We start from the raw sequence: 26,794 nt of genomic DNA on the forward strand, positions 1-26,794 counted from the left end.
CTCTAGGCCAGGTCTCCCCAGCTGTGCCGGGGCTGAGCAGAGTACAGATGGGAATCACGCAGACACAGACCTTGCCAGGACTTCGAGTGCCTGACCCCCTCTTCTGTAAGTGAGTGTAAAACTGCCCAACTTGGAGGCTGTCTGGGCTGAGTGGAAATGCACGTATGAGGGGGAAGGTTTTCGTGGGTCCTTAAGATGTGGTTGGCTGCTTCCCTCCCCCTAGACTCAGTCCTTGCCAACAGGGCCCTGGCCCAGCTCTTCTGTCTGCCTGCCCTCTGGTGGTCCTCACAATGCTTTCCACAGGGTGTAAACAAGTACTCGTGGACAGCATGCAGGGGCAGATGGAGAGAAAAAACTCATGAGAGTGTACGACTGGCCCAGAAACAAAGGGTGTCCACTCCATGCAAAATACGTGGAAGCCCTCATGGTTAGGTGACTGGGTCTCTGCCCGCAAGCCTATAGGAGAGCTAAGCGTTAATCAGCAGCCAGAGCAAGGAGGCTGCCTGTGGCTCCACCTCCTTCCAGCCACCCTAGCCTGCCAGCCCCAGGCCCAGCTGGGATACCGCAGCTTCTCCCTACTCTGGCAGACACAGACCAGAGCTGGAGGGAGGGTCTGGGGGCCCATGAGCACAGAGCCAGGAGACCTGGGCACCCCGACACCTGGCCAACCGTGAAAGGCCAGGCCCACCCACTGTCCCACGCTGGGGTTGGTCTTCAGCCTCCCAATGGGTCAGAGCAGCGTGGCATGGGAGTGGGCCTCCAGCTAGGCTGTTCTGACCATCTATGTGTGCTGCTCCCGACAGAGGGCGGGTTCATGCCTAGCACCTCCAGCTCATTTTCAGGCCAACACCCAGGAAGGCCAAGGCCAGTAGGGCCTCTCATGGCCCCAACAAAAGCCAGCTGTGCTGTCTCCACAGGAACAGGTTTAGAACGAGAGTGGGGGTCCACTGTCCTCAACCCTGTGGCCCCACCTGCAGTGCTCAGTTGGGTAAAATGCTGAGGAAACCGAATCACAGCTAGACTAGGGGAGTGAAATCATCGTGTCCCTTTCCTCTGTGCACTCACAGAAACACGCACCCCACGCAGAAAATACAACGTTGCTCCCAGAGCTGCAGAACGAACAGGCCGTGCTGGGTGAAAGAAAACACCCCAGCTGGATGCCAACTTTCCTTAGCAGGAGAAGGAGTGTGGCCTGGGGCCACCGCTGGTGTTGACAAATTTGCTTCCAGAGACCTCAGAAAAAGCCCTTCCAGCGTGGGGCCCGGCATGAGTCCTCAGAGGCTGGGGAGGCACCTCCTCTGCGGCACTGGGAAGGCGCTCCCCAAGGAGGCACAGCGGGGCCGGGGTGGCTCCTTCAGGCAGCCCCGCACCTGGAGCCCATGATTATATTCAGGTTTATGTATCCCCATCCCAGCCCTTGGAGAGAGCCCCGGAGCGATTTGGGGGTCCATCTGAGCGTGCAGTGGGTAGCACAGCAGCCAGGAACTGGGGAAGAGACTGTCGTATCAGAAGAAATTGAGCGATAGTGCGGTCAGCATGGGTAGAGCTTGTCTTTCTCTCCCAGCTCAACTGAGGTGTAATTCATCAATAAAAGTGTGTACATTTAAGATGTACGATGTGATGATTTGATCCACACATACACTGGGAAATAATGACCACAGTCAAGACAATGAACATGTCCACCACCTCACAGGCACCCTTTTTTTTTGTGGTGATAACATGTAAGATCTGTCCTCTTAGTCCATTTCAAGTAAACAATAGGTTGTCATTAGCTGGAGTCACCATGCTATACCTTACATCCCCAGAACTTACTCATCCTATGACTGCAAGTTTGTAGCTCTGACCAACATCTCCCCACGTCCCCCACTCCAGCCCCTAGAAACCACCGTTCTACTCTCTCCTACTATGAGTTTGATTTTTAAGATTCGGCATGGAACTTGTACTTTAAATTCATTGTCTATTTTAGCCCTCACAACAGCCCTATAAGGTAGGTATTGCTATTATTCCTATTTCACAGGTGAGACAGCTGAAGCTCAGAGAGGTTAAGCAATTTACTCCAGATCACACAGTAAATATATGTCAGAGCTGGGCTTTGATTTATGATATGATATGATATGATACGATATATGATGATATGATATGATATGAAAAGTCCAATCTCTTAATATCACCAAGTGAAGTGAAATGACAATTAACAAATGGAGAGAAATGAAATGCCTGGCTCTTGAGGACCTCACACTGGACCAGGTGAAAAAGACTCTTGCTTGTAAAAGAACTGACTTTCAATTCAGTGGCAGTTTCCTTCCCCAGAATGGGTTATTAAAGGCCTGTGGCTCTCAGAGTTGAAACACGAGGCCTGATGCACAAGGTGAAGTCCAGGATAAATGTGAGCTTCCCAACACCCACTGCCCGAGAAGACAGCTGTTCTCCTGAACAACTGTTCCCTGCAGCTGGAAATGCCGCCCTGAGGAGCCACGGTTTTTTAGGTGTGTGGCCGTTGCCCTGAACCCAGCGCTTTTGCTACCTGGGGCTGAGCCCTGGGTTCTGGCAGCCATGGGTTAAATCAACAAGAGGGAGTGGTGGGGAAACCAGAGTATACAGAGGGAGGGCTCAGGGGAGTGTGCATGAGGAGGGCCAGGAGAGAGGCCAGCTCTTGCTGGGGCAGACACACCCGCACTGCCCCCAAACCCCAGCAGGGCAGCCCCTGGGGAGGGTGACCCTGCATATCAGAGATGGGGCTGGGTCCCCTGTGCACAGGAGCCTGTGGGGCTGGAAGTGTGTGTGCATGTGCGTGTTCACATGTGGACGTGCGCTACTTGCTAACAGGTGACTGTTAGCCAAGCAGGGTCATCATCAAGACACCAGCAAGGCTGGTGTCTTTGCCCTCCTTGAGCTGGGGCCTCAAGTCAGCAAGGAAGAAGGGAGAGAGGGAGAGCAGTGGGGAGGAATTCCCCTGCTATTGTTGGAAAACTAAATGTCCTAGATCACTGTTGAGATTACTTGTTAACTAAGAGTTAACAGATGCTAAGCGAAGGTCTATAAGCGGGGGCCAGGCGCCCTGGTCCCAGCACACTCGGTTGGCACCTGAGGTCGCTGTGTAATAACTTGCACCTTCCACAGTGTCCTGGGTTCAGGTGATGAGGCGCGTGTGCCCCTGCCTGTGTGTGTGCACTCTAATGCAGCCCACCCATCTGAGCAGGGCCCCGCCATTGGCAAGCCCTGGTTCCCAGCAGTGGCTCAGACTCCAACTGGAGGAAAGCCGTCTACACTGAGGGGTCTTAGCCACAGCCATGAGTGCCCTCGGCCTGCATGCCCTGCTGGTCTGTCAGTGTCCAGGCCTCAGCGGGATGCCAGCTGACACTGTAGGACCCTGACCTACCTGGGCTGTGCTGCTCTGAGGAGCAGCCTCCCCTCCACCCCAGGGCAGCTCTCTTCTTCCTCCTGCACCTTCAGGCCTCAGCTCAGGGTGGGTCTGGCCCACCTGCCTATCCAAGGAGATGAAGATGTGTCCTCCCAGCTGGACGATGTTCTTGGGTGTCTGCCCCTGTGAGGCACTGCTGGACCTGTGGGGCAGGCACACGGAGTTTGGGGGTGGGATTGAGGAAGGGATTTACTCTCAGGGGCAGGAAGAGGCTGGGAAGGGATGGCCAGTCTGGCTCCTGTGGAGAGTTGGTACCCCTGGAAACTGTGTGCTGGGAAGGTGTGGAATCCCTGGAGGCTGAGCTGCCAATGAGGATGAGAGTAGCAGATGGCCGTGGGGCAGCCCTGAAAGCCGCCAGCCAACAATTGGGCAGGATTTGCTGACAGCCAGCCTGGGGCAGGCTTTGGGTGGATAGACCTCTAGGGCTGCCCTCCCCTGGAAGACACTGGGGTCTGGCTGTGAGGGAGCAGAGAAAACCCCCTCTGTGGCCCCTCTGGCTCTAAGCTTCCTGTGCAGGGGCCGGAATTCCTCCTGCTGGGTCACAGAGTTGTCACCTCATTTCCAGGTGACATCTGTGTGGGGAGCTAGGCCAGCCTCTCCTTAGCTCAGTCTTCCTTTGCCAGGTCCATGTTGCCTGCCCCTCACTGTGATGCTCCCAGTGCCTGAGCTGGTGTCACTCCCCTTGGTCTCTGGCACCGCATTATGAGCCTTTGGGGTCACCCTGGGCCCTGGAAAGTCCTGGCTCTGCCATTTCCTGGCTTTGCGGACCTAATACACCCGGGACAGTACATTTGGGGAGGGTGGCCAAGAGAGCAGCCAGTGCCATCGGGCCCGGAGTCCCTGCTTCATGTTCGCTCACTCACAACACCCATTCAATCCCCCCGTTCCCCAAAGGACCTTCTGAGACCGTGTGGGAGGCCTGTGGTCCCAGGTCCCAGGTGAGGGGGACTTAGAGTCACAAGCACAGGCTGGCCCTGGCCCTGCGGTCCCCGCCTGCCCAGCACGTTCCTGTACTCGGGCGGGGACATGCCCTGGGCCTTTCCTCCAACCACTCAGTCCCAGCTGCACCCCCCCATGGCCACACACAGCCACACTGGGCCTCAGTGACCTGGCTGCCCCCCAAGAGATCCCCATGACCGCCCCCTCTTGGATTCAGAAAACACCTCTCTTCATGCAGTTTGAATCCTGACACTTTGGAGGGGGTAATTTCTGAGCCTCTGTCACCTCATCTGTGCAATGGGCCACTGATGCAGGTGAAGTGCTACTCCGTCCCTGGCCTACAGTGGGAACCACGCATCTGGGCCCCTGGAGAGCAGCCGTCACAGGGCCAGCCAGCGCCTACCTGTCCCAGTTCAGTGCACTCTGCAGCCAGCACCCCACGCTGCCCAAAGGGCCTGCACACACACACAGAACAGGACATCCGGGCGGCTACAGCCCATCCACCAGGACTGTTTCTTCAGTGAAAACCTAAAGGTTCTTGTGAACTCACACACATCTGCTAAACTGCTTCCTATTTTGAAAATTGTGATGTTTCATGTGGAAGATAATTGATTCACAATGACGTAAACACACACTGTGCAGAAACCTCTGAATCTCTTTTGTTTCCTGCTGCCTGTGGGAGATGAGTCACCAAGAGGCAAAGGCTCTCAAGTGCCCCTCGTGGGATGGGCCTCATTCAGTCTTTTTGTTTTGCTTGAGCTCTGAGGTTTTGCGTGTAAGCAGAAGTGATTCACACACACACACACACACACACACACACACGCACGCACTGTGCCCTCTGCAAAGGCATCTCACACAGGCACACAATCGCAGTGGCCAGGAGTCAGGCACCGCGGGTCTGCGAACTGATTTCTCCCTGCATATCCCATTGCTCAGAGCTTCCTTGGCCTGGCTCCCAAGCACAGGGACCCAGTGTCCATCCCACAGGCTGGCATGGGTCACAGGATGGAGCTTCTCCGGGTGCAATGTTCAGGGGTCACCTTGTGGTGGGTGGGCCATGCTGCAGGGCTGCCTACCCATCCCCTGCCCAGGTTTTGCACCAAAGCACTGAGCTCCGGCTCAGCCTGCAGCCTATCCTACAAGGGAGATGGGGCTGGGACCCCCAGCCCACAAAGGCTGGCCCAGCACAAGCCTTTCGCTGGGGTCTGAGAGAAATCCTGGAGGTTTCTGAGGGGTCCTCACCTCCTCCCCACAGGCTCCTCAGCCCCTTTTTCAGAAAGCAGGTGTGTGTAGGCACCAGGCCTAGCATGCAGGACACTGCCCTGCTGCAGTGTCCCCCTCAAAAGAGGCCCTCCCTCATGCTGTCTGCCCATCAAAGGAGCCCCTGCCCACCCCGAGTGGCCTCACCTTGAAACACAGGCAGGTGGGGCCAGGGCCAGGCAGGGCCAGGCAGGGCCACCCCCCGAGAACCAATGCCCCCCTTCAGAGCCAGGCCTGCCCCTGAGATGGGGCACAGAATTCACAGAATCCACAGCCTGGGCAGGCCCACAGTGCAGGGTGAGTCTCCAGCTCAGAGAACCGGGCTTCTGGCTCTGAATCACTCTTCCCTCCGACTACAACTGGCGTCTTCTGCCTCTTACCCAGGAGGGAGAACGTCCTGCCGTGGGAACAGGCTGCAGGCCTGCAAACCTGTTCCACCCCAATGGGTGCTTCTCTCAGGCCCCAGAGCCCCCAGTCAGTCCCCTATTCAGAGCATGCAGCCCCTGGCCTAGGCCTGGGGTAAAAGCCATTTGTTGCCTAGTGAGGGTGCAAGGCGGGCATCCCTGCCATGTTTTATGGTCCTTTCTTTCCTGCCGCCCGCTCCTGCCTCCACCCTTTTCTCCCCTGGGAACACACTCCCCCGATCTGCTGCACACAAAAGACCATTCTGGCCTCTTGCTTTGAGACCAGCGTCACCCTGGAGACTGGCGCCTTCCGGCCCAGCCATCCTTTCCCCGCCCCAGCCTGGCCCTGGCTCCCAGGCTGGCCTGCTGCCCCCGTGTCCCCCTTTAGGGTCCTCTCCCGTGAGCCGGGAGCCTGATGTGCTCTTGGTCTCTCCTCAGGGGCCCTGCCCCACAGGTCAGGCTCCACTTCTGTTGCTGCCACACCCTGGAGGCCCCCAGGACCGCTCCACACTTGCCATCACCCTGGCTTTGTGTCACAGCCTGCTTGGCGCAGGTGCAGGATGCACCGGCATGGATGGCACGTCACTCTCCCTGGAGCAACCCACTTGGCAGGGGTAGCTGATAACTTAGGGACAGCACAGACACAGAACCGTGCGAAATGACACTGATGTCGCAGTGATGTGAGCCGCACGTTCCTCGCCTCACCTGCTCATGTTCTGAGCCTCACTTCAGCAACAGGAGGCAGGAAGCACCCCCAACCCCCGGTTTTAATAAATCCTCCTGTCATTATCAAGCCCATTGGAGGGCTGCTGGGTGAGGCCGAGGATTCTGGATGGGAGGAAGACGGTGGAGCAGGTCCCTAGGAGAAGCCCAGGGCCAATCATGAGCTGGGACGATCCTGCACGGCCAGCAGGAAGTCCCACTTCCTCATACTGGCACCACTTATCATTAAAGCAGTAATGAGTGAATGCAGACACACAAAGGTGTGCGCAGGGAAGAGCCTCTCCCCAGAGGTGGCCACTGGCAGCAAGTTGGGTGTCAAAGCTGACTGTCTTCCGTGATCAGATGAGATCGGGCGTGTTCAGGGTGGTATGGTCGTAGACAAAGCTGACTGCCATTAATTCTTTCATCACCACTCACTCCAGCCAGGCCCTGGAAGAGGGGCTGAACTGGGCCACTGCAGCTCCTGCCGCAGGCCCCACACACATTCACCTGGTCGGGCTCACAGCAGCCCAGAAGGCAGGTACATAGCTGCCCTGTTTTACAGGTGAGTAAATGAAGGCACAGAAGGGTCAATCCCTTTCCCTGAGCCCCACGGCCGGCACTGGCCAGGCCTCAGAGCCCATGTCCCTTAGCGCCCCTGTGGCCAGCTCCTTTCTGCACCCAAGGGACCCCACACCTGAGGGACCCCACCCAGACGAGGAGTCCTGCTGTCACTGACTTCTCGTCATGTGCAGACCTTGACTCAAAGGCTAGCTCCCAGGAACACATCCTCACCTGTCCGCCCTTGGCTGTGGTCCTCTCTCCTTGCTAAAAGTCACCTGTGACCCAGATATCCCGCAGCAGCCCCTGCTCCAGGAGCTAGGGCAGAAAGCAGGGTATTCCCAGCCTGACTGATTGGTAGGAGGGGCAGGGAAGACCAAGGGAACGGGTCCTGCACAACAGGCTACTGCAGACCCCATCTCCCGTCTGCCACAGGCAGCCCCCAAGGAAGCACATCTCCCTCAGCTGAGCCCCCAGGGTCCTTCCTGCAGCCCTGGCATGCCCGAAACCCTTCCCCACCAGGCCTGGGCTTGTCCCTCGTGGCTCCTCCTCCACTGTCCTGACCCCCAGTGACTTCTCTGGGTAGGGGGTAAGGGTGGAGGCAAAGATGTGGGGGCTCCCTGAGATGCCCCTGATCTGCCCCTCACTGGGGGGGTTCCCACAGCAAAGACAGAAAAGAAGGTCCCCATTGTTCCCAAATAAAGACTCTGCTGGTTCTTTCTTTTTCCTCCTTTCTTCTTTTGCATTTCTTTTTTTCTTTCCCTTTGAACAGTCTGCGGTGCTGGCCAGAGACTGCGGATGCTTTTCTTTTCCCTGCACCGAGCATGGTTCATGAGTCATGACCTCAGGGAGCTGCACAGAGGCTGGTCTGAGGTTTTTTCAGGCTTGGGGAGAGGTGGGAGAGGAATGTGTATTAATGCGCCGAGCTGGTTGTGCTGGTGCGAAGTCCTCCACTTCTCTGGGCTCAAGATGCCCAACTTCACCCTTCTTGCAGCCAGCCCTGCCCAAGGGAGCTAGAGCATGGCCTCCCCTGGGCATGGCTTCCCAGACCTTTGGGAAGTGTGGTTGTCCCTGCTGCAGGGCCTGGCCCAGCTTTCCCCAGGGCCCCAGTGACCATGTCTGTGTGGGTGTGGCACGGTTGGTGCTCTCCTGCCCAAAGCCCCTGAGCCTGCAATTCTACCCAGAGCCATATTCCTGGGAGCAGGCACTGCTGCTGTGCTCTCACATGTGACCTCCTGCCCAGAAGGAAGACACACCAACTTCCTCAGCAGAAGCGAGTTTGACCGAAGGTGGGCGGGAGAAGGCCTCAGAGGCGGAGCTTCCAGCTGCCCCTCACCAGGATGCCTTGGAGGCTCGGAGCTGGATTGGCTCAGGATGCACACAGCCATCAGTTCCCAGAAATCTGGAAATGCCAAATGTGCAGGCCAGGGGGTTGGGGAAGGGGGTATGTCCTGCATGTGTGTGCACACTGTGTGCATCTGTGTCACTTCCAGCATCTGTGGGGGCAGGCCACCTCCTCTAGAAAAGCCTCTGGGCCCCTGCAGGGTGTTTGCCTCCTGTTTGACTGGGAGCCCTCTGAGGGAAGAGCAGATGTGGCTTCTGTTTATTCAGGGGTTGGCTTGAATATTTGTCGGCCAAAGGGCCTGATTTAGAACATGTCTGATAACACAGTGGGAGGCCTCCATTGTGCCAGGGGAGGTGCCCAGGCCCAGGGAGCTCAGTCTGTCATTTGGGTGTGTTTACAGACAATGATGCCCACCTGGGGGTCAGGTGATGATTCAGAGTCCAGAGTGCTAGCCATTACACCATGGGACCCCTTCTGGTCAGGTGATGATTGAGGCAGCGGGGGCTGGGATCCGTGCAGGGCTGATGGTGGGGTGGGTGAGGCGGTGTGGGAGTTGGCTGCCGCTGCTGCAGGCCTCTGTGCCTTGGTGGGTCAGGTTGAGGGGCTTGTTCAGCTGTCTGCATCCGAAAGACACGTTCCTAGGCAGCACTTGTAAGACACTTTCAAAGAGCACTTGCAAGATGGATTCAAGTGTTTCTCTGATGCAGCTCCTTCCACCTCCTGGCACCAGCCTTCCCTGTGCCCATGGTGGCACCTGCTCCTCCTAAACCTGGTTTCTGAGAACTTGTGAGCTCTGAGGCCTCCTCCTCTGTGGCAGGTGGGGCCTCATTACAGATGGCCTTGCTTATTGCAGGAGGGAGAGTGCGGCTCCTGGTGCTCCCTGACGTCAGCGTCCACCTGCCCTGCAGCCTCAGGCCAGGGACAGACGCGGGGCCTGCACATCCATGACTCAGGCCTACCCCACACCCAGGAAGCCCAGCCCTTTGAGAGGCAGCTGAGTCAGTGCAGGGTGGGGTGCAGGGCTCTTGTGGAGGAAAACAGAGGGTCCCTCCTCAGGGCAGGCAAAGCCCCATCTGGGGGCGGGGCCTAGAGCTCAGCCTGGAGGCTGAGCAGGGGCTTGCTTTGACACAGGAGAGCAGGGGTGGGAGGGGGCAAAGAACATTCCAGGAGCAGAGAACAGCAAGGCCAGTGTGGCATCCCACAGCAGTGAGCACCATCAGAGGGGCAAGAATCAGGGCCATGAGCATGGGGCATGTCAGTCAGGAGGGGACCCCAAGGCCCCTAAGGCCGAGCTCACATCAAATCCTCCTGTGTGCTCTGCCTGGACGCAGTGCGAGGCTCACAGGCCTTCCACACAGCCACCGGGCCCCCAGCCCCACACACTTCCTGATCCCTATCCCCAATCTGCCCACCAGACTGCAAGCTCCATGAGGGCAGAGTGCCTGCTCTTGTGCCCTCTGAGTCCCCTGGGACTGGACACAGCATAGGCACCCCAAACTTCACATGTCCAAAACTGAGTTCTTGTCCCCATGCCACCCAAGAGCACCTTCCCCAGGGTTCCTTCCATCTACGTGCACTACCACCCCTCTACTGAATCAGAAAAAAAAACAGGCCGGGCGCGGTGGCTCACGCCTGTAATCCCAGCACTTTAGGAGTCCAAGGCAGGCAGATCCTGAGGTCAGGAGTTCGAGACCAGCCTGGCCAACATCCAACATGTTGAAACCCTGTCTCTACTAAAAATAAAAAATTAGCTGGGCGTGGTGGCACACACCTGTAGTCCCAGCTACTTGGGAGGCTAAGGCAGGAGAATCACTTGAACCTGGGAGACGATGTTGCAGTGAGCCGAGAATCGCACCACTGCACTCCAGCCTGGGTGACAGAGTAAGACTCTGTCTCAAAAAAAAAAAAAAAAAAAAGAAAAGAAAAGAAAAAACAAAAACAAAAACAGAGTCCTCCTCCCTTTCTCCAACCCCAGACCCAATCCACCAGCATTTCCTGTTAAAGAGACCTCTTCCAAAATGCACCTCAATCCTGCGGCCACTCCACCACCACCCTCTCCCCTGAGGCGTCCTGACAGGTCTCAAAAGTTCTGCTTCCTGGCTGGACGCGGTGGCTCATGCCTGTAATCCCAGCATTTTGGGAGGCCAAGGCAGGTGGACCACAAGGTCAGGAGATCGAGACCATCCTGGCTAACATGGTGAAACCCCGTTTCTGCTAAAAAAAAAAATACAAAAAAGTTAGCCGGGTGTGGTGGCAGGTGCCTGTAGTCCCAGCTGCTCAGGAGGCTAAGGCAGAATGGTGTGAACCCGGGAGGCGGAGCTTGCAGTGAGCCAAGATCGTGCCACTGCACTCCAGCCTGGGCGACAGAGCGAGACTCATCTCAAAAAAAAAAAAAAAAAATTTCTGCTTCCTCCCTGGCCAGCTCAGAGGCCTCCCATGGCCCTTAGGGTCCTCCACATTCCTCCCCCACTTCCAGGGCCCTCTTGCTCTGCCCCACCCTGGCTTCTACTCCATCTCCCCCACCTTCATCTGTGCTCCCTACAGTGCAGCCATGTATGTGAGTTTTCTGCCTCTCTAAACTTGCTGTGGCCCCAGGGCCTTTGCACTTACCCCCTACAAGGACCCTCTTTCCCTGGACCTTCCCATGCCTCTCAGCCTCCAGGGCTCAGTGAGGACTTCCGTGGCCACTCAGGTCATTCTTCCGTCTCTCGACCCTAAACGTTTTACCTTAATAGCACTTAACTTATCTTGTAATTTTCTGTTTGTTGATTTATTTCCTAGAGTCCTCTGAAGGCAGGCAAAGCAGACTGTTCTCAATGCCTGAAACATTTTTTCAAATGAATGCTGTATTGAGTTGATTGGAAATAACTATACACTGTAGATGAGTCAATGAAAGCAGCCCTAATCCGTACCCTTGAGGCCATGCAGCCTGGTGAGGCCCCCTCAATAGGTGCCCACAGGGAGTCCTGCCTGCCTGTCCCACCTTCCCTTCCTAAGCGAGAAGGCTCACATCTGTTTTCTCGGCTGCACATTGGCCACACTCACGCCCCTCACAGTCACTGTGGGAGGGGAGAATCATTATCCCAAAAGTGCTGATAAACATACCTGGCCATCTCATTGAGGTCAGGGGTGAGTGGGCTTCATGACCATGACACTGAAGGCCAAGGGTGAAGACAACAGCTCTGAGAGCTGGAACTATCATCAGCCCCCTTCACAGATGAGAACACTGAGGTTAGGGGGGTCAGGTGACTTGCTCCAGCATTAGGCAGCAGAGCCAGGCTCCGGGGCTCTGGGACCTTCCACTTTCTCCCAGCCTGGAGCCTCCACGGTCCTTACATAGGGCAACCTCCGTCCTGTCCACGTTCAGATGTGGGGAGCAGGGGCACAATGAGGCAGGGGTCCTCGCCACAGCACGGGCCCTGCGGGTGGTCCTGGTCATAGGAGGACCCTCCTGCCTCTTCCCCTGCCTCCCCCGTATTCAGGTTGAGTGATGTAGGACAGACTTCTCAAACCAGGCAGAAGTAGGTCAGCTAGTGTGCTAGGGGGGCCCCTTCCAGGTCACCCTGCCAGGAATACACTCCAGTGAGGGAATGAGGGCAGTGCTTGGGCTCTGGGCTTGAATCCTGCCTCTGTCTGTGACTTGGGGAAGAGGCAGGGGTACTCGAATCTCAGTGGAACCAATAGCTTCTGAGGCCAGCTCTGCCAATCCCTGGGCTGCCCCGCCCTTCTCTGGCTCTCACTCCTTGGGCCCCCAAGCCCCTTCCAGTCAATGTGTCCCCAGCAGCTCCAGGCCCCAGAGGTGTGATTGAGGGTGAGAGGTAACAGGTATACAGCAGAGCTCCCTAAAGGCATCCTCACGGGATCCCCATTAGACGTTCCTCGCTCTGCTGCCTCCAGGGTGGCGCCTGGCCACGGTCCTGCGGGCGAGGGTGGGACAGGGGGGTCAGTGAACATCCCCTCCCCACACCCCAGGTCGGCACAAGAGCCCTCCTCCCCCACCTCCTCCCTTCTCCTCCTCAAATCCTGGGTCCTTTCAATGCCCCTCTGTGCAGCATCTCGGAGACCTTGGGCCTCTGGGCTCACCTCACACTGCTCGGCCACCCCAGGTCCTGACCGCACCCCACACTCTTGACTCCCCTGTCCTTGACCCAAGTGTGTCAGTCCTCCTGGAGGCCTGGCCCCTCCTGCTTCACCCCTGGGGCCAACACACAAGGTGCTCTACCCCTCTGAACCCCAATTTCCTCAGGTGGTAAGAGAAATACAGGTAACTCTGCTCACCTCCGGCTCCCTGTCTGTTCCGTGTAAGTTTCTGTGCGCTGCCAAAAAAATGCCTGTGTGCTGCCAGTTGTTGTTTTTTTTTTTTTTTTTTTTTTTTTGAGACGGAGTCTCGCTTTGTCACCCAGGCTGGAGTGCAGTGACGCAATCTCGGCTCACTGCAAGCTCCGCCTCCTGGGTTCACGCCATTCTCCTGCCTCAGCCTCTCCGAGTAGCTGGGACTACAGGCGCCCGCCACCACGCCCGGCTAATTTTTTTTTTTGTATTTTTAGTAGAGACGGGGTTTCACCATGGTCTCGATCTCCTGACCTCATGATCCGCCCGCCTTGGCCTCCCACAGTGCTGGGATTACAAGCGTGAGCCACCGCGCCCGGCCCAGTTGTTGTTTTTAATGGCTCTCCAGGTCTCCCTCGGCCCTAGACAGCCTGGATGCTGGGCCACGCAGGAAGTAAGATGGAAAGATGGAAAGAGGGGCAGCAGATGGCGACAGCATGGTGCCCACACCTCGTCTGGAGTGGGGCTACTCTGATCCTCTGGTCCTTTTGGGGGCAGCTGGCAGGCAGTGGGGCAAGGGGCACAAACAGTTCTCCTGGAACTGCAGAGCCATGGGCTCTGCTTGCAGCGAGTCCGACTCTCCTGGGGGCTCTGCTGAGACCTTCACAGGCCTGTGGCCCCTGCCTGGCTCCACCTCTTTGGCAGCTCTTCTGTCTATCCTGGTAGGGGAGCCTTCCTTATGTCAAGGCACAAGGTGCCCCTGTCCTGGCTCTGGCGGCTCTTAAAGGAAGCGCATGCCTCTCCCACACGCCATCATTTCAGGATCACCAGTCAGTCTGCAAGTGCCGTGGATGCATTTCCAGTTGTCTCAAGTCCTCATGAAAATGTAACTCAAGGCCAGGCATGGTGGCTCACACGTATAATCCCAGCACTTTGGGAGGCCGAGGTGGGCGAATCACTTGAGGTCAGGAGTTCAAAACCAGCTTGGCCAACGTGGTGAAACCCTATCCTTATTAAAAATATGAAAAAATTAGCTGGGCTTGGTGGTTGATGCCTGTAATCCCAGCTACTTGGGAGGCTGAGGCAGAAGAATTGCTTGAACCTGGGAGATGGAGGTGGCAGTGAGGTGAGATGGTGCCACTGCACTCCAGCCTGGGCAACAGAGTGAGGCTCCATCAAAAGAAAGAAAGGAAGAAAGAAAGAAAGAGAAAGAGAGAAAGAAAGAAGAAAGGAGGGAGGGAGGGAGGGAATGTAACTTGAAGAGGTGGGGACGAGGCAGTGAAGTCCCTCTCCTGGGCACTGCCTCCTCCTGGACCCAGCCTAGAGGGAACACCAGCGTCCCTGTGCCTTTCTGTGGCTGACCGCCCGCCACTGCCCCTCACTGACTGTCGGAGCTGGCTGTCTGCAGGCCCTGCCCGCGTGTCAGGGGTCACTTGGTCTGAACTCAGCACTACATATTCACCCCGGAGAATGCCATAATTAGGGTCAGCCCAGCTTTCTGACCTGAGGAGCTCTTTTAAGATTCTGTTTCTGCCGGGTGCGATGGCTCATGCCTGTAATCCCAGCACTTTGGGAGGCCGAGGCAGGCGGATCACGAGGTCCGGAGACCGAGACCATCCTGGCTAACACAGTGAAACCCCGTCTTTACTAAAAATAAAAAAAAAAAAAAAATTAGCTGGGGGTGATGGCAGGCGCCTGTAGTCCCAGCTACTCTGGAGGCTGAGGCAGGAGAATGGCATGAACCCAGGAGGCGGAGCTTGCAGTGAGCCGAGATCGTGCCACTGCACTCCAGCCTGGGTGACAGAGGGAGACTCCGTCTCAAAAAAAAAGATTCTGTTTCCAACGTGTCCCTGATTTCTGTCTCCCACCTGTGACAGCTGTACAAGCAGGCCGGCTTCCCACCAGGCTAGCTGAAGGCTCATGCCCTCCTCACAATGGCTCCCCTGACTCACCAGCAGTCAGACAGCAACACGTGGGTGGTCCTGGACTTTACATCTTTGGAGCTGGTCAAGGACCAGGGACCCAGAGATCGTTGGCAGAGATTACTGGAGGCCAGAGTCTAGGAGTAAAGCTTCAGGGAGAGGCACCAGCCCCAGCCTCCCTAGTGGGCAGTCTGTCTGGTGAGCTCTGGCTACCTGTTTCCCAGGTCAGCACACCTCCACCTGCCTATGCCTTATTCCATATTCTTGCAAAAATCCCTTTCCTGCTAGAGTAGCCAGGGGAAGTTTCTGTCTTTTGTGACTCAGGCCCCAGCTGGTAGTGTAGGTCTGTCTATATGTGAGCCTGTGGTCTCCGGGTCAGAGAAGTAAAGCGAGTGGCCCAGGCTGCCCAGCGAGGAAAGCCCCTGTGAGCTCCATCAGTCCGCCCTGCACTCACGCTCTCTCTGCCACTTGGAATCTGCTGCGATGCTTTCCCTCCTACCACTCACTTCACTCCCCTATGCTGCTGAACCTGTTTAATTGCCATATGTGGCAGACATGAAGTCGGGGTCATATTTAAACATGGGAAGCTCCACTGACTAGAAACTCTATTGTACAAATCCTTCAGCGACTCCAACAGGCCTGCCTTTCTTATTTTTAATAATGGCAAAAGAGAGAGCACACCACAGTGCAGTCAAGTCCTCCTAAAACCATGTTCACCAGAAGGAAAAGACAGACATAAACTACCTTTGAGTTATTTCCCCTCGAACATTGGATGTCATTTCTCCTGGGAGGCTGCACTGTGGCGGGGATCTGGGTGTGCGGGGACACAGCAGGTGGCTGATGAATGGAGCCATCATGACGGTTATGCTCCAACCTGGGGTCTGATCCTCTGCTAGACGGCGAGCTTGGCCCAGGCCCCATAGCCTGAACCAGGGGTTCTCTAAGTGTGGTCCCAGGGCCAGCAGCTTCAGGGTCACTTGGAAACATGTTAAAATGCAAATTCTCAGGCCCCACCCCAGATCCTGTGCGAGGGTGGCAGCGGTGAGGGGCAGCAGCCTAAGCTCTATGGTGCCCTCCACGTGGTTCTGACTCAGGTCTGAGAACCCAGGTCCAGGGCTGTCCACTGGTCAGCCAGAGGAGTCCAGACAACAATGGAACCTGTGGCCAGGGGTTGTGTATTTTCACTGGACCGCCCCCCGCCCCAGGGATTAGTGCTTTAAGCCTTCAAAGAAGAGGGAATTAACTTTTGCTGAGCACCTGTTAGGTTTAATTTCTCACGTACTCTCCATGGCAACCCCACCAGGCGGTCACTCCTCTAGAATGTTAAAGATACGTGTTTAGAGTAGATGATCTTGATTACACAACTGGTGTGCAGCACAGCCAGGTGCCCAGATCCGAATCCCACACCCTCCTCCCACCACCATGGGCCTCAGGGACATGCTTCTAGCACAGTCATGGACCCTGGGTGACATAAAGGGTGGGACAGGGGACGCAGGATCTTCAGATGGTCCCACAGTGCCTCCACTGGGTATCTATCTCCCAAGCTTCTCGCCCGGCCTGGCTGCTCTAAGGGCCTGGGGAGAGGCAGAGACAGGTTGGGTGTAGGGAAAATGCACACTCTGCCAGGCACCCCTGACACGCACTGCCGACCAGGCATAGCGTTCAGCGGGGCTAAGACTTGGACGAGGGTGCGGGCTTGAGCGGGGCTGCAAAAAGCCAGTCTGGGCAGATGCTGTCTCTCTGTGGGGCGCCGATCCCAGAAATGGTGGACAGAGCACGGCTGCAGTATGGTGCACATGGGCCTTGGGGTCTTAGCTTTCGTGGGCCTCTTCCTGCACAAAATAAAATAGTTAAAATTAGAGTTTACAACTGCATGCATATAAAGATGACTATACTCCAGACTAGATTCATTATTATTTTATTATACTCAGTTTTTTTCTTCTGATTTTAAAATAGTGCGGTCCTAGGGCTGGTTAGAGTGTTTCCTGGGCAGGCCCTGCCTCCTTAAACCCCTGCAAAGAAAGCAGCAAGGACTTCCCTTTGCCCCTTAGCAGAAAGCTGCGCTCCTTAATGGTTATGGGTGTGACCGACCACTTGCATCCTATCTGCAGGACATACCTGGAAAGGTAAGTGGGAGGCAAGAGGGAGCTGGAGGCCAAGACTTCGGTCCCAGATATTCTAGTCCACATTTGTCCCCACCAGGTGTGTGAGTGCCGGCGCGCTGCAGAGCCTCTCTGGGCCTCCGTTTCCTCAATTGGTAAACAAGAACGCTGGGCGGACTGAGCTCTGAAAGTTCTCGGAGCTTGACAATCAGAACTCTCAGCAGAGAGGCCGCCCCTACTCCCAGGAGGGCGGAGGCACCTGAGTCTCCGGTGAGGAGGACAGGCCGAAGCGGTGCGTTGGAGATGTGCAAATGCGCAAGACGCGTGTTGCTTTCTCTCTGAGAAAACACCCCTAGGCTCACAGGCGGCCCAGGAGCTCGGCTGGGTGGGATGATCCTGGGGGCCTCTGGGCCGGGTCTGTGGACGGCTCTGCTGTGTGCCTGTGCGTGCCCAGTCCCGGGGGTGACCAAAGCCCTGGAGCGGGCAGGGCAGGAGCCTGGACCTCACGTGCCTCGAGTGGCCAGGTTTGTGGGGGCGGAGCGTCCCGGCGAGGGCGCGGGGGCGGACCCTAGGGCGGGGCGCCGGGTGGCGTCGGTGGAGCCGGCTCGGCGGCGCGGCGCGTAGTTCTGCGGCCCGGCTCCGGGCGCCCCGGCGGCCACCATGCTCAGCGTCATGCACTTCCTCCGGAGCTTCTTCAAGGTAAGAGCCGGCGTCCGGGAGTTGCAGTCGGGCTCGCGGCGCCCTGCGCAGATGGGGAGGAGCACAGCCCGCGCTGGCCGCTGCGCCCCGGACCGTCCCCGGGGCACCTGGTGGGTGGGGACACCCTCGTGGCTCCCCGCCGCTCCCAACTTTCCGACGTGCAGACCCGAGGCGGCGTCCTGCGAAGTAGGGCCGCCTCGAGCGCGGGGAAGGAGGGGGCTCCTTTGGCGGCGGTAGGGACGGCGGCCCGGGGCGAGCCCCTGAGAGGGCAAGGGCGAGCGCCTGAGCCGGCCTCCCCGCGCCTGGACCGGCCTGGGCGCGCGGGGCACTCAGAGCCTCTGCCGCTTGGCGCAGTACCAGCTGTTTCGGGAAGGAGGGCTGGTGCTGGCCCGGTGGGTGCCGGAGAAGTGGTTGCTGTTGAGTTATTCCCCAGGCTGAGAGTACGCGAGGGCGCAGCAGCAGCAAGGGGCTGGAACTGGGGTCGTGGCGGTTGGGCTCCTGCTAGGGGTGCCCCCTCTCTGGCCCGATTTCCGGGCCCGCTCACCATCGGGGACCCACTCAGTTGGGACGCCTCCACCTCGCTGCCCCCACAGGAACCCCAAGGTGGGCAGGAGGCTCCGGGGCACTGTCAGGGGTGGCCGGCCACAGGTTGCCAAGCCCGACCTCCCCAGGTGAGCCAGCGGGAGGGCGGTTGCGACGCTGGGTGGTGCTGGGCTCCGATGGGCTCCGACTCTGGGAGCAACTGCATGAAAGGAGAGGCATGAGGTTCAGCATGAGCAGAACAGCCAGCTCTCAGCTGCAGGTCCAGGGGGAGGCAGACCTCTGTGGGGCTGTCGGGGCGGGAGGGCGCCCTACTTGGCTGTGCAGCCATCTTCTCCCAGAGTTGAAGACGGGAGTTTGGGGTTGGAGTTCTGTGGCCCTGAGAGCTCTAGTGAAAGGGGCAGGAAGCCAGGTGACCCAGGGCAGACCCGCAGGAGGCCTGCCCTCAGCCTATCCGCTGGCCTGGCATCAGCTCCCACCCCCAGCGATAACGAAGTGATGCAGGCGTCAAGAGTGGAGAGGGCCGGACAGCCGGGAAGGCAGCCTTTCAGGAACCTGTGCTAGTGAGTGTAGGAGATGGCTTGGAAGAGCTCAGACCCCCTTCAAACGCCGACTCTGTCATTGAGGAGGTGTACAATCTTGGGACAATCACATAACCACCTGGGTCTTTGTTTTGAAAAATGTGGGTGATGATTCCACGCCCTCCACACCTTTCAGGGTTAGTGTGAAGGTCTTATTAGAAAATGTGAGTGTGGGCCGGCGCGGTGGCTCATGCCTGTAATCTCAGCACTTTGGGAGGCCGAGTGGGGGGCGGATCGCCTGAGGTCGCGAGTTCGAGACCAACCTGGCCAACATGTCAAAATCCCGTTTCTACTAAAAATACAAAAATTAGCCGGGCGCGGTAGTGGGCGCCTGTAATCCCAGCTACTTGGGAGTCTGGGGCAGGAGAATTGCTTGAACACGGGAGACAGAGGTTGCAGTGAGCTGAGACAGCACCACTGCACTCCAGCCTAGGTGACAGAGCAAGACTCCGTCTCAAAAAAAAAGAAAAAGAAAAAAGGAAGGAAGAAAAGGAAGGGAAGGGAGAGGGGGAGGGGGGGGGGGAGGGGAGGAAGGAAGGAAGGAAGGAAGGAAGGAAAAAAATGTGAGTGTGTTTATGAAGTGGTGAGCCCTGGACCTTGGTTCTGCCACACCCACAGCAAGGGTGGCAAGGAGTTGCCCAGGTGAGGGGAAGGTGGCCGGACAGAATCCGAGATGCCTGGGCAGAATCTGAGTCACCCAGCTGGCCCCAGAAACTCCAGGAGTAAGTGGAGTGTGGCTGGAGGAGAGGCCACTAGATATCTCTGGGCAGCCACCTTGCCTGCTGCTGCCTGGGAGGCTCCTGGGATTTGGCCTTTGTGAAAGTATTCGTGAGACACACTGTCCTCCACTTCCCCATCTATTCAGAGAGGTCTTTCCATACTTTCTGCCGTGTGTCTGTCTCAGTCCCTGTAGGTCCTGAGACACCTGAGGCCTCCCTGTGCACACCAGAGGGAGCATCATCTGTGTCCCTCAGAGGGTCTCCTTTCTGCTGTCCACATGGGAGGGGCTCTGACTGCCACAGCAGTCCACTTCTGGCTGTGTGAGTGTGCCTTGCCGAGCCACCGAGAACATAGTTCATACTTGTTCCTCTCAGACACTGGTCGTAAGGAATACCCCGTGAGGACACAGGTTGTGGGGCAGGCAGGGGAGCTACGTGCTTGAGTCACCACCTGGTGCCTCCTGGTGTCCCCAGGGATTGGTCCTATGAGGTTCCCCTGATGATGGGTGCTGGACTGGGCCAGAAAAGGCCCACTTCATTCTGGGAACCTCAGATCGTCCGGGTCCCCCAGTCAGACTCTGTTAGCCGAGATGCAGCTAGTCTCCACCAAGCGCAGGAGGAGGACCCCAAGGCCCCAGGTGTGCCTTCTGGTGGCACTTGGTACAGCCTCTGTACAGCACATAGATCTGCTTGAGCACGTTGGGCACCGTGGGATCCATGGGGCATTACAGTCGTGTGGCAGAGTCCCTCCGCGTGCAGGCAGGCCAGTCGGGGAGCCTGCACCTGCCAGGGGCCCACACAGGTGCACCGGCTTGGGGGTCACCCAGCAAATGAGTTAGAGGAGCAGCACACCCATGAGGAAAATATGTTCTCTCAAAAATCCAAAGGCCCTCCCAGCATCGTGTGTGGGCCAAGCATGACTTTTGCTTTTGAGGGTGTATTTCAAAATGTTCCAGACAGCTGGACCCCCTGCTTCCTGCCTGGAGCCATCACGCCATCACTGAAGTGGCAGGTCCCTGTATTTTCATGGAATGTATGTCCTACACTGTGGTACATGTATGTCCTAACACTTAGGGTACTTTGCTACTTGGTTTCCTCCAAGACCTATTAGTGTGCAGAAGACCCACATGAGGTCCTTAGGAGAGAAAGGTCAAGGTCTTCGTTGGCTAAACCGTGGTACAGAATCAGTAAGCCAAGACAAGTCACGAAGGTGGGGTGCTGTGCCCCATGACAAGGAAGCCAACCCACTTCCGTGGATTCCTGAGTACTGCAGCAGGAAGCACACACATAGGCACACACACACACAGGCATACATAGGTACACATGCGGGCACACACAGGCATACACACTTGGGACACACAGGCACACCACAGACACACAGGTGTACACACAGGTGCACACAACACACATAGACCGAGTTTTCATCCAATCAGTGGCTCTATACTATGCCAGGGATTGTGACAGCTTCAGTCCGGTAGGGAGGTCATAAGTGGGACAGCACAGCTGATGAGAGAATCCACTTGATTGAACCCAGAGCCGTCCACCGCATTTTCAAGGCCACGTGTCTCCTGCACAAGCCTACCTGGCAGGTTAAGGGGGGATGCAGCAGCGTCTTCTGCCTTGGGTGCTGGTGGTTTCTCAGTCTCCAGGGATGAGGTGTTGCTAATGAGCCACTATTTTGGAGGGGAGGGAGTTGCAGAGCCATCCAGGTAGTCTTTCCCACCATAGAAGCCTCCACACCATGGCTCAGGAAGCCAGGATGAAGTTCCTGCCACGTACTGGCATGTGTTTGTCACCTGAGCACTCAGGAGCTAGGGAAATGGCCATAGGACAGGTTTGGGATCCCAGTGGGCTGCCATGAGGTGGACGCAGGGCACAGCTCTCATCATGGCCTGCATGCCACTGCCTCTCGCAAGCCTCACTCCTGGTGGCAGGCTGTGGAGACATCCTGGGCTACCAGGAACAGTGTCAGCTCAGAACCAGCCCTCAGTGGTGGCAGGAGGTCCAGGTACTTCTCTGTCCGGGAGGCTCTGGAAGAGTCACAGCATACACCTGTGCTGTTACGCAGGTGACCAGCCTCCCTACAACTCAAGGAGATTTGGGTCTATTGAGTGAAATTTGGGAATTGGGCAAGGGGCAATGCAGTTTATTCAGCAAATATTTGTTGAACACCTACTATGCGCCAGATGTTGTTCTAGGCACTCATGGTAGACTCCTGCCTACCAGACCTAGTTTTACATAGTGGTTGTTTGTTTGAGACAGAGTCTCACTTTGTCGCCTAGGCTGGAATGCAGTGGCGCGATCTCAGCTCACTGCAACCTCCGCCTTCTGGGTTCAAGCAATTCTCCTACCTCAGCCTCCCAACTAGGTGGGATTACAGGCACTCACCACCATGCCCGGCTAATTTTTTGTATTTTTAGTAGAGATGGGATTTCGCTATGCTGGCCAGGCTGGTCTCGAACTCCCGACCTCATGATCTGCCCACCTTAGCCTCCCAAAGTGCTGGGATTACAGGCGTGAGCCGCCATGCCAGGCCTAGAAAGTTTGTTTTTTTTTCACATTTCTATTAATATTATACACGTCAGATAGGACCCTATTGGCATTACCTGTTGATTTCAGTCCTAGCAGCGCCATGGGTGAGTCATCCGTGCCAAGGAGCCTCAGCATGAGAACATCCAGGTGCCCCACTGGCTGCCGGCACCTGAATGCTTCCTCCCATCCTCTGTCGTGCCAGCCTCACCGTTCTCATTTGTAGAATTTCCACCAACGGGAAGGTCTCCCATCATCATCTCCAGCTGATAGAGAACGATGTCTGTGGCAATATTCCAAGCTGTTGGTGTTCTCCTTCCTAAATGTTTCTTGGTGCTTCGGGCTGGGGCAGGTCTTTTTGGCTCCCCTGGAGACATGGTTAGGGATGTTGTACAGGTTGCTCTTGATCGGTCTCCACCAACACTGTATCCCTTCAGATATCTGGATTCCTTCAAGGGATTTTGACTTTTCAATTTCACTTTGTGGAGCCACTATCAAGCTGAGGTTTCAGGGAACCAACAGCTCACCTTCTGGCTCTTGGACTCCAGCATGGGGGGCGCACCTGCAGCAGCACATTGCCCTGGCCTGGGGTGATGCTCTTCCCCCACGGGTCGGGGACGCTCCAAATCCGTTCTCACCATTCTCCCTGGTTTTTGCTGGTGTATGTTGGCACAGTCCTCATTCTCTGAAGTATGAATCTTTTCTTTGATGGTTTCACTTGTAATTGGTTCCCCTGGCTATGCTGGGATCTGACTCTGCTCTTTGGCCTGGAGGCAGGGAAGGGGGCCAGGGTGGGCATGAGCAGAACAGGGTGACTTGCTGGGGAGGGCATAACAGCCTGAAGCAGCCAGAGAGAGGAGCAAGGGTTCAGTGGGATTGTGAGCCCCCGGTGCACCCCCACTCCCAAGGTGAGGGTCCCACTCTTTCCCAAACCATACCCTGACTGTCACTCAAGGAGCAAGGAAACAACACATCCTTCTGTATAATGCGCCAGTCTGCAGATTGGTGGAGTCAGACAGCTTTTGGTTCTGGAATATCTCAGGCTTGTGGCTGCAGGAGAGAAGAGATACTCGTACTTTATGTAGAGTGGTAGAGAGGCCCTGTGAGGACAGAGTGTGTTATTACCTCACTTGAAGCTGTACAGGGCAGTTAGAAGTAGCAAGCGCACCCGGCAGTCCTTGGATTCTTCATGCCTTTCATTTGGATTTTGTAGCAAGAGCTGTTTCCCCCACAAAGCACCCAGTAGTCACTTGGCCACCATTGATAATTTATTTAGGGACTGGCCATGCAGGCAGTGAGATACTGGAGTTCCACATCTTCCACAGTGGTAATGTATTTCCATGGCTTTTGGCTTCAACTAGGTGAAATCCGCAGTCCCAGCTCTCCTCCCCACCTTCCTGCAGATCTCTTATCTGCAGGGATCCTGGTACCAGTTTCTTTACTAGTGAAGGATCTTGATTGCCAAAGACAGTAAAGGGCTCCAGTTAAGTGAAAAAAGAGTGACCTCTTGGCAGGTTGGGGGTAGCTCATTGGCCCAGCTTGTGCAGGGATGAAGGGGGCGAAGTGCAGCTGGGCCTGTGGGGCTGCCCCGGGTGTGGGCTCCACTGCTCTACTGACAACACCCTCTAGTGTCTCTTGTAGGCGGTGAGGTCTGTCCTCAAGAGCCAGGGTCCTGGCTGGGTCTTAGCTGAGCTGCCAGAGGGTGGGACGAGAGGATATCTGCCTCCTTTCTATTTTCAAGATAGATGGGGCCAGATTTTCAGTTATATTGGGATCTGCTCCTCTCCCCAGTCCCGGCAGCTGTTCAGCACGGGGCAGCCAATACCCACTCATGGTGTACGATTGATAAATCCTGCCAGGACTCACTTGGCCCCTCCACTTTTGTGGGGGAAGGAGGGTCTAAACTACAGGTTCCTGGGGCCTCTGCCAGGGAGCCACCTGCATCCTTGAACTCTTCTGGGTGAAGGTCGCAGCAGGAACCCAAGGCTGGAGACCCTGAGCTGGGGTGGGCTGTCCTGTTGAACCCTACAGAGGCTGGTCTCCTGCATGGCGGAGTGGGTGGCGCAGACCTGGCAGGGGAGCCAGCTGCCTGCCAGCAGGCCTTCGGTGCCCCCCCTGGGCTGTGCCTCCTGCTACCCTGGACTTGCCAGTCTTGGCTGCGTTGCTGCTCAGAGGCACCAGTGCTTCCTCCTGCTATGGGCCTCATCTCCCTCACTGCCCTTCCGGGGGAGGGCATGGTTCCCACCTGTGCTTTTCCTCCAGACCCTGCCTCTGCCCCCTTGGGCTCTCCCCTGACCTCACCAGATGGTCTTTCTGTACAACACACGTTCTCAAGCACCCCCTGCTTGTTGGGCCATAATTGGCATCTCCAAAGGTTGTTCTCTCCCTCTGGGCTGTCGGCTCTGAGGGCAGGGCCAGGGTTTAGAGCACAGCGTCAGGAAATGCGCTGAGTCTGTGTGTGGCCAGGTCAGAGCCCAGGAGGGCCCTGAATCCAGAGGGCCCCAGATTGATGTTTCTAGAGACATGAATTCCTGAAACCTTCTGTCCAAACTTGGGTGGAGCACAGTCCTGCTCTCCAGATATGGGCTGGGCACAGCCTGCCCCACCTCTGTGTGCGTGTCCTCCCACTGGCTTCGGCCAGGTGTCCTCAGCCCTTCCTGAGACTCCAGCCACTGTTTATAACCTGGGAAGGTACCAGACCCTGCAGAGGGTTTGAATTCACTCTGGGTCTCCTGTAGGAGTCACTGACCTGATACATTTTGTTCGCTTCTCCCACTGAGTGCAACTAGCTCCCTGGCTCAGGAGAAGTGCTATGTCTTTCTGGATCCCGTATGTGATTTCCTCATCTCTGCAATGGGCTGCCCCTCGCCTTCTGCCAGTTATAAGGTGGTGAGGTTTAAACAATATTGCCCATTGGCCCGTCCCTGGCTCCGGGACCCTCCACGGACGGGGATGGTGCTGCCTGTGAGGCCCTCCAGCCCTCACGTTGCCCTGTTGTAAAGGAGGCTGCGCGCCCTGCCTGGTGGGCACAGCCCTGTTGGCTGGATGCGAACCCCGGCAGTAAACCCCTAGAGACCCTGTCCCACCCTGGCTAGCTTGAAATGCCTTGGGCATCAGCCACGTGTGTACCACAGGGGTCGATTTGTCTCTCTTCCACAGCTTTTTTGCCTGTGAACTAAAGATTGCCCATGCTTGAGAAGAGGTCTCCTTGGAGCACTCCTTGGAAGCTGCCCCTCTTTCCAGGGTCCCTTCATGACGGTGATGGCCCCTGGGTGGGCCCACTCTCCCATAGAGCTCTGTGCCCTGGGGCACCTTCATTTCACCCCTCCACTCTCAGGGGTGTGTGAAAATTTAAAATAACAAAACCAAGGGAAAGCGTGTGGAGAGAGCACCCAACAACTATTAGCTATCCCCCCCAATCTCTATTTCTGTCTTCCCCGAACAAATATATATATATTTGAGACAGAGTCTTATACTCTGTCGCCCAGGCTGGAGTGCAATGGCACGATCTCGTCTCATTGCAACCTCCGCCTCCGGGTTCAAGTGATTCTCCTACCTCAGTCTCTAAAGTAGCTGGGATTACAGGCGCCCGCCACCACACCCAGTTAATTTTTGTATTTTTAGTAGATACTGAGTTTCACCGTGTTGGCCAGGCTGGTCTCGAACTCCTGACCTCATGATCCGCCCTCCTTGGCCTCCCAAAGTGCTGGGATTACAGGCATGAGCCACCCGGCCCGCCATATTTTTCTTATAACCAGTGGGGTTGAATGGAAACCCATCTCTGAAACTTGGCCAAGTGTGATGCTGCCTGATGTTGCTGGCTGAAGTTCCTGCTCTAGGTAGAAAGTGAGTTTTTGGCCGGGCACGGTGGCTCACACCTGTGATCCCAGCACTTTGGGAGGCCATTTGAGCCCGGGAGTTCCAGACCAGCCTGGGCAACATAGGGAGACCCCGTCTCTACAAAAATGTTTTAAAAAAAATTAGCGTGGCGTGGTGCACACACCTGTAGTCCCAGCTACTTGGGAGGTTGAGGCAGGAAGATCATGGGAGCCCAGTACAGGCACCCGCCACCACACCCGGCTAATTTTTGTATTTTTAGTAGGGACGGGGTTTCACCATGTTGGCCAGGCTGGTCTGGATCTCTTGACCTTGTGATCTGCCCACCTCGGCCTCCCAAAGTGCTGGGATTACAGGAGCCACCCACACCGACTGCCAGGCAGGACCAGGCTGCTGGCCCTGCGCCAGCCTCCCTGCCCTGCTTGGCTGTGTAGCGTAAGCCAGTCCTCCCTCTCAGTACTCCCAGGCCAGTGCCCTCCCTCCAAGACCCTCAGGAACCTGCCTGCGGGGGCTGTGACCCCCGCCGTGGGGAGGTGCACATGGGGAGAGTGACATGGGACGGCGAGAGAGAAGGCACTTAGGGCAGGATTTGGGCCCAGTGAGAGGGGTTGAGGAGGCTGGACTTTGCTTGGATGGATGCCTTCAGGAGGTGTCGGGGCAGCTCTAGGGTCAGGGGTCTTTCTTTAGCAGAAGGAGGAAGGAAGCCAGGCCAGAGCTGGACAGCCAGGCAGCTGGGACACTCAGGCAGCTGGTGCAGGGTATTGATGGGGCTTCTGTGGTCAGGGCAATGCACGTTTGTCTGTGCTCAGACATGAGTCCGGAGAGGCTTGTTTTTCTGATCCGTCATGAGGTGGGAGTTGTGGGCCCCGGGGGTCGAGTTATGTGACACAGGTATGTTTAGCTGGAGAATCAGGGCCTGGCCGGATGGCAGATACACAGAGTGTGTTTCCACCATATCCACAGA

At 56.7% G+C, this 26,794-nt stretch overlaps 2 protein-coding genes across 6 annotated transcripts in view; one reads left to right on the forward strand and one right to left on the reverse strand.

The window, feature by feature from the left end:
- Positions 1-16,067: 16,067 nt before the first annotated feature.
- Positions 16,068-17,587, reverse strand: LOC101179426. Its single transcript, XM_030801102.1, has 3 exons — positions 17,527-17,587; positions 16,942-17,421; positions 16,068-16,655 (listed from the first exon to the last, which is right to left on the reverse strand). Exons 1-3 carry the CDS (start codon positions 17,585-17,587, stop codon positions 16,495-16,497), a joined length of 702 nt encoding a protein of 233 aa, XP_030656962.1. The 3' UTR covers positions 16,068-16,494.
- The window catches only part of ARHGEF4 (Rho guanine nucleotide exchange factor 4), a 204,590-nt gene continuing 195,331 nt past the window's right edge, over positions 17,536-26,794 (forward strand). For 3 of the 5 annotated variants that reach the window (XM_012497811.2, XM_030801453.1, XM_030801454.1), the window contains exon 1: positions 17,537-17,624. In XM_012497811.2, the coding sequence (XP_012353265.2) occupies positions 17,586-17,624 (39 nt within the window). In that variant the 5' untranslated portion in view covers positions 17,537-17,585. Of the gene's footprint in view, positions 17,625-26,794 lie in introns of all 5 variants that reach the window. The other 2 variants (XM_030801452.1, XM_003281756.4) reach the window with 2 other exon arrangements.

This window comes from Nomascus leucogenys, chromosome 20 (genome assembly GCF_006542625.1).
Source record: "Nomascus leucogenys isolate Asia chromosome 20, Asia_NLE_v1, whole genome shotgun sequence".
Classification (NCBI taxonomy): Eukaryota; Metazoa; Chordata; class Mammalia; order Primates; family Hylobatidae; genus Nomascus; species Nomascus leucogenys.